This window comes from Ylistrum balloti, unplaced genomic scaffold (assembly GCF_031769215.1).
Source record: "Ylistrum balloti isolate Yb309-2 unplaced genomic scaffold, AGI_CSIRO_Ybal_v1 Utg369730, whole genome shotgun sequence".
NCBI lineage: Eukaryota > Metazoa > Mollusca > Bivalvia > Pectinida > Pectinidae > Ylistrum > Ylistrum balloti.
The window spans coordinates 2649589-2660996 of NW_026781945.1; the positions used below are offsets into that span (position 1 = coordinate 2649589).

The 11408-nt window shown below is 35.3% G+C and overlaps 1 protein-coding gene across 1 annotated transcript in view; it reads right to left on the bottom strand.

The window, feature by feature from the left end:
- LOC132565720 (uncharacterized) overlaps positions 1-11011 on the bottom strand; it is a 47045-nt gene extending 36034 nt beyond the window's left edge. The window contains exons 1-3 of the mRNA XM_060230423.1: positions 10992-11011; positions 3501-4421; positions 161-250 (exon numbers count right to left, since the gene is read on the bottom strand). Of these exons, the coding sequence (XP_060086406.1) occupies positions 161-250; positions 3501-4421; positions 10992-11011 (1031 nt within the window). The remainder of the gene's footprint in view (positions 1-160; positions 251-3500; positions 4422-10991) is intronic.
- Between the last annotated feature and the right edge of the window lie 397 nt (positions 11012-11408).

Genomic DNA, 11408 nt, shown 5'->3' on the forward strand with positions numbered 1-11408 from the left:
CCAGTTTTATTAGGTTGCCATAATGATAGAGATTAACAGCTTTAAGTTTAGACAGTTGACTTTACTTTGATAATGTTAATCCCTATAATCAAGCCTCATCATATACCATAAACTTCTGCTGTTATTCCTGACACTAATTAAAACAAAATTTGATCTTTACCTGTCCTGAAGGTCAGCTGCAGTTTGGTTACTCTTGTTAAACTGTAGATGATACGAGTTCTTCTCTTTTGTCACCTCATCAAGCTGACACCTGTATATGCAAAAAAAAAATGATTTCTGATTTCAATACTTTTTATTCAGACATCAGAGTAATTTTCAAATCTCTTCCAGTGGCAAATAAAACCAAAACAATTAATTTACCCATGTGAAAATGCATTGTGCTAACCTGATACTACAGTACACTAAGTCTTGTATAGTCAGTGCTACAGTACACTGAGGTTAGTATTGTAAGTACCACAGTACACTGAGGTTAGTATTGTAAGTACCACAGTACACTGAGGTTAGTATTGTCAGTACCACAGTACACTAAGGTTAGTATTGTCAGTACCACAGTACACTGAGGTTAGTATTGTCAGTACCACAGAATACTAAGATTAGTATTGTCTGTACCACAGTACACTAAGGTTAGTATTGTCTGTATCACAGTACACTAAGGTTAGTATTGTCTGTATCACAGTACACTAAGGTTAGTATTGTCTGTACCACAGTACACTAAGGTTAGTATTGTCTGTACCACAGTACACTAAGGTTAGTATTGTCTGTACCACAGTACACTAAGGTTAGTATTGTCTGTATCACAGTACACTAAGGTTAGTATTGTCTGTACCACAGTACACTAAGGTTAGTATTGTCAGTACCACAGTACACTAAGGTTAGTATTGTCAGTACCACAGTACACTAAGGTTAGTATTGTCTGCACCACAGTACACTAAGGTTAGTATTGTCTGTATCACAGTACACTATGGTAAGTATTGTCTGTACCACAGTACATTAAGGTTAGTATTGTCAGTACCACAGTACACTGAGGTTAGTATTGTAAGTACCACAGTACACTGAGGTTAGTATTGTCTGTACCACAGTACACTAAGGTTAGTATTGTCTGTACCACAGTACACTAAGGTTAGTATTGTCAGTACCACAGTACACTAAGGTTAGTATTGTCTGTACCACAGTACACTAAGGTTAGTATTGTCAGTACCACAGTACACTGAGGTTAGTATTGTCAGTACCACAGTACACTGAGGTTAGTATTCACAGTACAGTATGGTAAGTATTGTCTGTATCACAGTACACTAAGGTTAGTATTGTCAGTACCACAGTACACTAAGGTTAGTATTGTCTGTACCACAGTACACTAAGGTTAGTATTGTCTGTACCACAGTACACTAAGGTTAGTATTGTCTGTATCACAGTACACTAAGGTTAGTATTGTCTGTACCACAGTACACTAAGGTTAGTATTGTCTGTACCACAGTACACTAAGGTTAGTATTGTCAGTACCACAGTACACTAAGGTTAGTATTGTCAGTACCACAGTACACTAAGGTTAGTATTGTCAGTACCACAGTACACTAAGGTTAGTATTGTCAGTACCACAGTACACTAAGGTTGGTATTGTCTGTATCACAGTACACTATGGTAAGTATTGTCTGTATCACAGTACACTAAGGTTAGTATTGTCAGTACCACAGTACACTAAGGTTAGTATTGTCAGTACCACAGTACACTAAGGTTAGTATTGTCAGTACCACAGTACACTAAGGTTAGTATTGTCTGTACCACAGTACACTAAGGTTAGTATTGTCAGTACCACAGTAAACTCAACCATGACTTCATATTGATATAATGTCCTGATTTTATAACAGAATTCTATAGGAAACCTTTGTAGAAACAATTCACATGAATTGATGTAATCAGATCAAGATAAGTATGAAGGTGACAGGTGTTGCCTTATATATATCTGTTAGACATATAGCTTGCTACAGACTTGTTACTTTAGAATTCAGTCAAACATATCCTACTCGTCGTAAATTCTCTTGTGAGAACACATACATTACATAAGCTGTAACTAATGTAAATTCTGCTGATATTGAATAAACAAACCAGTATAATGTCGTATAGCTGATATTGAATAAACAAACCTGTAGAATGTTGTATAGAATTTAAATATCTATTGATGTATCAAAATCAGGGGCTTAATGTTTTAATACTCATGAATAACCCATTAGTTTGATGTGTGCTTATTCCGGTATGGTAATAAGGACTGTACATACTGTTGTAACTAGCAACAATAATCTACATAGTACAATACTGATAAGTCTTTTCATCATTAAATTTTATTATTCATGACTTGAATATGGCTTCGTCTTGGCTAGACTGCTCTTATCAAGTGTCAGACCAAACATAGTAATATTGATTATTTATTGTTTAATGAGTTTATCATCCACTTTAAGGCCTTTCGGCCTTTCGCCAGATGAGAGCAACAGTAAGCTCAATGAGGTACAACATACAATCTGGATACATTGTAAGGTCATCCTACAGGCAGGGTTTGGTCTAGAGTTGTCACTAGTCCTACCCTGATTAGCAGGGTTTTGATTTAGTGGTAAGTCACTGGTCTTTCCCTAAAGGGCAAGCTTAGGTCTAGAGTTACGTCACTGGTCATTCATGATTACTGGTTCTAAATATGATCTATCACTTAACATTTGGTGAGAATGAATTGTCAGAAACTTTTTATGAAAGTCAATATGCTGGTAACCATTAAGTTTGATTCAATACATACTGGTATATTGTTGTAAAATGTAGTCAAGTCCAAGTGGTGTAAATAACTGATGAGTAAGTTGTCACACCTGTATATTGAATCCTGTATGATGATACTATCATAGGGAACACCTGTATGGTGATGCTGTCAGAGTGAACACCTGTATGGTGATGCTGTCAGAGTGAACACCTGTATGGTGATGCTGTCAGAGTGAACACCTGTATGGTGATGCTGTCAGAGTGAACACCTGTATGGTGATACTGTCAGAGTGAATACCGTATCTGTATGGTGATACTGTCAGAGTGAATACCGTTTCTGTATGGTGATACTGTCAGAGTGAATACCGTATCTGTATGGTGATACTGTCAGAGTGAACACCTGTATGATACTGACAGAGTGAACATCTGTATGGTGATACTGTTTGATAGAAAAGCAACAACATAAACAGATGTCTCTATTGGTCGGAGGTCTAACAATGATGAATGATTAAAATGGACATTGGAGAGGTACATGTAGGCAGTCTGAAATCCTTGTCTATAAATTACAGTGCTCACAGCAATATAGGCTATAAATGATAATGGAGAGGTATAAGGCATTCCACTAATGGCTATCTGAAATCCTTGGAACCATACATAAACTACAATACCATTTCACAATAATATATATCTTTACTTGCAATATGAAACACATAAATGATAATGTTTGAATATACCCAATTCTAGCTACCAATATGAATGCTTACCTGACATTGTGAAGTTCATGTTCATATAAATTCTTTAGATTTGCCACTTCATCCTCTAGTTGTTTTGTGGTCTTCAGAAATGATGAAGAGTCAATTTGTCCACTCTGCTCTCGCAACTGTCGTACACGCTGTACATAAGCACTGAACCTATCGTTCAAACGCTGAAGTTCCTCTTTCTCCTGAACACGATTCATATGACCTGATGATGAAGTTGTCATGTGACTGGTCATCATATTGCCTGATGTCATGTGATTGGATGTTGAAAACATTTCTCCTCCAATACAATTCATCTTTTTATTTTCCTTTTGTTTTCCTATTTTACGAATAGTGTTTGCACTATAACAAGAGCGAAATGGTCGTGTTTGCTTTTTAAATCCAGTTTCTGAAGGACAGGCTATTGGTTTATTTAGGACGGCAGTGACATTGGTACACCTGCCACGGACGTTGTCAGTTGGGTCACTCTTATTAGGGGAGGTAACTTCATACACAGATTTATGTATGTATCGCTGCGATTTTGGAAACAAATTTTGCAAATAATTTTGAGCTGTTATGTAAGTCCGACCTGATTCTTTGGGAGTTGAAGCTGGCGAATTCTTTTCACTAGAAACTTGTTTCCTACTAGGAGGAGCTGATTTCACACGATAGTCAGTTTTAACGTTTCCTTGATGTGTAAACTCACTGACAGATCTTTGATCTTCATAAACAGGAATGTCACTGCTTTGGAGCTGTGGGTCACTCCTCTCTGTCTCTTCACCCCCGTAATTCTCTAACTCTGGAATATACAAGCGTATTACTTCGTCTTCATCAAAAATGTCCTCCACAGGTTCAGGGCTTGTTGCTTGATGAATCAAGTAAGCCTGGATTTGAGGGTCATCGTCACCCAGGTAACGGGGGCTGCTTGTCTGGAAGTTACCCGGGAGTCTGTAATAAATAAACAAATCAATAAAGACTGGGGCTAGTCAATCATGATATTTGTATACACATTGTTGCCCACATGTAAAATACTCTACCATAATTAATGCACAACTATAAATAACCTTTTGCTAGTGATAAGTAACTACTCTATAGTCTTTCTAGAATTCAGAGGAGCTACAAGTGTTCCTCATTCTAGGCAGGTTGTACAGTCGTGGGTCTTACCTTTCATGAGTTAAGTGTTTGTACATAGACCACTGGATGAAAATAGACTCATTCAGCTCCATTTATTTCTGACTAAACTCTTTGCTATCTTTATATAAACAGTTTAAGTAATTGACCATGGATATGGCATAACATTGACCCAAGTTTTTCGACCCAACGTAAACCAATTCATTTTCGCCCAGTCTTAGAAACTACATAAAATGCATATAAAACATGTGTTTCGGCTTTAACATCAAACTACAACTTGACTTTTAATTTTGCCCTGTTGGTAAAAGAGTGAAATAGATAGCTTACAAAAATGTTTCCCAATATACAGTGTGTAGATTTTAATGATCTTATGAGATTTCATGAAATGAGTCTAAGATATTTTTGTTAGCCTTAATGATCAAAATTCTTAATTTTGCAATAAGTTTTATGAAATGTCATATAAAATGAAAAAAAAAATTTATCACGTAACTCTGATGAAGCCCACAGAGTTTCAGCAAAACCGATAGATGAGATTAATAAACCTATAGCCAACATATTCTGAGCTTGTTGCGGTAGATACTTGTGTTATAACTCAGTAAAGCTACATTTGATAGGTTTTAAGTTAAAATGCACCATTTTCAATTCATGACATCATTGTCCATATTATGACATCACAATCAATTTTTGACTGGCAGAGCCAAACAATACCTATCCAGATAGGATATACACGCAAAAATATTTCATGGGTGAATTAACTGATATGTGACAAATTGTATTACCTTCCTGGTAGTTTGTCCTAATCTAAATAATACATTGTATATAACACATGTCCAGTCTTTAAATATGTGTCAAAATACAGCTTATATTTTAAGACACTGACCATGTAATCTATTTATCCAGCAACTCTGATTGAAAACCAGTCTACCAAAACTTCAACCATCTTGTTGTCCAATCATTGTTTACATGACATTGATGTTACACTGAATTTTGCATGACGTACATGTACGCCGAAATAATTGTTCTAAGCAGAAATATAATTCCACACTTCAACAGATATGGCAGTGGTTTTATGAATTTTCTAAGATAAACTTGGTCGTCACAACATATAAAATAGCTTATTTCAAGTTATTTCTATTGTTATATATGATGTAAGTTCAGTGGGTGATTCTGTACAGCTGTTTTCTGTCATTGCCAAATACAGCAACAATATTGGTGGCAGATGTATTCCTACCATGGCAGTGCCAGTAGCAGGATAAAATTACTTCTACATGTCTACATTAGCTCAATACATGTATGGCAGTGCCAGTAGCAGGATAAAATTACTTCTACATGTCTACATTAGCTCAATACAATGTGTCTATAAGACTAAATCCTGTGATTTTATCTTTTTTATTCCTAATTAATATTTCCATTTCATTATTTACTATTTCATATTCATAAAACTCATTAACATCCCTTATCATGTGATTTATGATAAAAATCAAACATAACATTTCAGTGACAAACAACTACTGTATATAATATACAGTGACAACCTTAATGCAAAAATGGTTTTCTTTAGAATTATCATTATAATAACTACACTGTAGCGATAAAAATCCAATTTAGATATGAAAAAGATTACCAACCCATAAACCTGCTGATCCCCTTGTCTACCTCAGATAGGTACATTGGGTACAGGTAAAACCATGTGTTGATATATCATGTCTTATAGGTATGGTGTTGTGTATAAACTTAATCCCCAATCCATCAAACCTAAACCTTCCACACTGATTTCCAGTTTTATTGAAATGTATAAAGTTTGTATTCCTATATCAATTACCTGAAGTTTTCATTACTCGATAAAATTGTCAGAATAGATGACTTTACACCAATATAATCAGTCCGAGGGCTCATACCAATAGAGAGAATTCCCTGACCCTGGAAATCACTTCAGGTTTTATACAGGCAGAGATCTAAGGAAGGCACTTTGACATTATTGTATGGTGAACTAATTTCTTTGAGCACCTGTTGTCATAATACAGCCAACATATATCTGGTTTATTAACAAGCAGGAACACTATAGCACTCTTGTATCAATACACTACAACACTCCTGTATCTATACACTACAATACTCCTGTATCACTACACTACAATACTCCTGTATCACTACACTACAACACTCCTGTATCACTACACTACAATACTCCTGTATCACTACACTACAATACTCCTGTATCACTACACTATAATACTCCTGTATCTATACACTACAATACTCCTGTATCACTACACTACAATACTCCTGTATCACTACACTACAACACTCCTGTATCACTACACTACAATACTCCTGTATCACTACACTACAATACTCCTGTATCACTACACTACAACACTCCTGTATCTATACACTACAACACTCCTGTATCAATACACTACAACACTCCTGTATCTATACACTACAACACTCCTGTATCAATACACTACAATACTCCTGTATCACTACACTACAATACTCCTGTATCACTACACTACAATACACTACAACACTCCTGTATCAATACACTACAACACTCCTGTATCTATACACTACAACACTCCTGTATCACTACACTACAATACTCCTGTATCACTACACTACAACACTCCTGTATCAATACACTACAACACTCCTGTATCAATACACTACAACACTCCTGTATCACTACACTACAACACTCCTGTATCACTACACTACAATACTCCTGTATCACTACACTACAATACTCCTGTATCAATACACTACAACACTCCTGTATCTATACACTACAACACTCCTGTATCAATACACTACAATACTCCTGTATCACTACACTACAATACTCCTGTATCACTACACTACAATACTCCTGTATCAATAGACTACAATACACTACAACACTCCTGTATCAATACACTACAACACTCCTGTATCACTACACTACAATACTCCTGTATCAATAGACTACAATACACTACAACACTCCTGTATCACTACACTACAATACTCCTGTATCAATAGACTACAATACACTACAACACTCCTGTATCAATACACTACAATACTCCTGTATCAATACACTACAATACTCCTGTATCACTACACTACAATACTCCTGTATCACTACACTACAATACTCCTGTATCACTACACTACAATACTCCTGTATCAATAGACTACAATACACTACAACACTCCTGTATCAATACACTACAACACTCCTGTATCACTACACTACAATACTCCTGTATCAATAGACTACAATACACTACAATACTCCTGTATCACTACACTACAATACTCCTGTATCACTACACTACAATACTCCTGTATCACTACACTACAATACTCCTGTATCAATAGACTACAATACACTACAACACTCCTGTATCAATACACTACAACACTCCTGTATCACTACACTACAATACTCCTGTATCAATAGACTACAATACACTACAACACTCCTGTATCAATACACTACAATACTCCTGTATCACTACACTACAATACTCCTGTATCACTACACTATAATACTTCTGTATCAATACACTACAATACTCCTGTATCAATACACTACAACACTCCTGTATCACTACACTATAATACTTCTGTATCACTACACTACAATACTCCTGTATCAATACACTACAACACTCCTGTATCTTTACACTACAATACTCCTGTATCAATACACTACAACACTCCTGTATCACTACACTATAATACTTCTGTATCAATACACTACAACACTCCTGTATCACTACACTATAATACTTCTGTATCAATACACTACAATACTCCTGTATCACTACACTACAACACTCCTGTATCACTACACTACAACACTCCTGTATCAATACACTACAACACTCCTGTATCACTACACTACAATATTCCTGTATCACTACACTATAATACACTACAACACTCCTGTATCAATACACTACAATATTCCTGTATCACTACACTACAATACTCCTGTATCAATACACTACAACACTCCTGTATCAATACACTACAACACTCCTGTATCAATACACTACAACACTCCTGTATCACTACACTACAATATTCCTGTATCACTACACTACAATACTCCTGTATCAATACACTACAATACTCCTGTATCACTACACTACAATACTCCTGTATCACTACACTACAATACTCCTGTATCACTACACTACAATACTCCTGTATCAATAGACTACAATACTCCTGTATCAATACACTACAACACTCCTGTATCACTACACTACAATACTCCTGTATCTATACACTACAATACTCCTGTATCAATAGACTACAATACTCCTGTATCAATAGACTACAATACACTACAACACTCCTGTATCTATACACTACAATACTCCTGTATCAATAGACTACAATACTCCTGTATCAATACACTACAATACACTACAATACACTACAATACTCCTGTATCACTACACTACAATACTCCTGTATCACTACACTACAATACTCCTGTATCACTACACTACAACACTCCTGTATCACTACACTACAATACTCCTGTATCTATACACTTTTGCATCATTTATAATGTCCAGACTGCTGATGAACTTTCCTTTATAATCAAGTGATCCGGGATCTTTGTGACTTCTTTAAAAAAACAAAATGTAAGCAGACAGTGCAGAGATTTATAATTTATTATTATTGAAGGACATTTCTTTAATATAAAACCTGATCTCTTTCATCAACAAATTCAGTTTTAAAGACTTCCACACTGTAGCTAAGTTTATATATCAACAAGGTTAAACCTCATTATCATAAAACGTCTTTTGTGTACGTTCAGCAAGTTCTGAAGTGTCCATGTCAGTATAAGTATTGGGTTTTCTTTTTCAATTTCTGGTACCATATTTAGATCTTTTACAAAAATATTTTATATGAACTTATTCAACATATAAATAAAGTTTACTGAATACTATTGAGTTACAATATATAACATTTTCCCCACTATTGGAATAACTATACCATCATTGTTCAGTGTAAAGTTATAGATCTGGAGAAATTTTCACACTATTGTATTAGCTAACTGAATGCTACCAAGGTCAAGGTAACCACTGAATATTTACATTGATAACAGAAATTTCCATTTGTCCAAGTTGGTTTTGAACTTTTAAGTGATCTCCCCGAATCATCAAGGTAAGCAACATAAAGGACTTTCTGGCACAGAGTTACTTCCCTTACAAGATAATTACATTTCCAAGACAGGGACATGTTACTATACAGTGTAGTCAGTGGAGAGGTCTTAAGTCCTACCTCTGGGAGGTAAAGTTTCTGTTTTATTTTGTTTTGAAATATGATCATACTTCAAATTCAAACAATTGTGATTCTGCAGCAACAAAATTTGTTAGAAAAAAATTTCATTTAGAATATCATAAAAAAACGAAATTCATTACTACTGACATTCTTTACAATAGTAGTGCCTTTAAATTCTGTAGAGATTTATGTATACAGTTAACAAGTGCCCTATCAGTAAGGATTATTATAAACATACCCAGTAACACTATTTTTGTTTTTTGGTGTAAGTTGACAAAACTGAGTCCTCATTGACTTTGAACAACTTACTTACACATGTGTTGTTTTAAGGCAATCTAAATCAATATTCTCTCTTGTAAACATTCTTGGTGACAATAGTATTTTTCCATAATTGATTCCCACATGAATGTCTAAATAAAAGGCTTGTGAATATATTGGCAATGAAGGCCTTACAGGTAGAAATAACACAGGTGTTTGCTACTGTTTACTGGTCATATGTCTACTTATGATATGTTTGTAAAGTTACAAGGCTTATATAGATTTTATGTGTATTTGATTAAGAGTCAGGTGTTAAATCAATACAGGAGAAATAGCTGTTAACTTCTCTTACACCTGTATATATGACACAGAAACTAATGGTCAGCCATGGTTTAAAATATTCACCAGTAATATTCTTAAGTGACCTCAGAGTTAAAATCTACCTTATATTATCACAGGTAAAATTCTTAATACCTTACTTCCCTAACTGTTGGACTGTTGATCCAGTTAATAAAACCATTATCATTCCTCAGAAAACTAGAAACTGAAAACTAAAGGAAAACCATGTACATTTTTCTTTGTGATTGTTTTCATCACTCCAACAAGAATTAACTCAATTATGTGTAAGATTCTGTCTTAACAAATGCCCTATATAATTTTCTAACTCCAAAACATGACTTTGATCAAAAGCCTAAAATTCTTGGCAAATTCCCATTCAGCTTACATGTTTTTTAAGCCAAAAGTAAGCCAAACCTGGGCTGACAGGTAGATAGATATACACGAGACAAATGACATTAGTAGGTTACCTACCTTCATAAGAACAACCACCACACTTACCTCTGGACTAATGTTTCCATTTACATGTGAATAATGAACAGAAAATTGTAGATCAAACACAAGTGCCTGCCGGTAAAGACACAATCGACTCTCATTGTAGGACAGGTGGATCACTGTGGGGTGGTACTACTACAGCGACCATTGATCAGGAATTGTCAAGCCCCCTCAACCTATCCTCAGCTCAGCTCAGGCTAGTAACGGGAGATAGCCTACAAACAAACCTCCCGTTCCTACCTGCCAACTATCAGGGTCTTTAAATGCTCTGGCTACATACTTCTATTGTTCTAGATCTCTTCATTACTTGTGTAATACTATAATGTGTGCCTTCTCACACTACAGGGTGATTGGACCTCATTTAATACCTCTAATCAAATTCAATCAATATTATAATTAATGGCTTGTAGTCTTCTGTGAGAA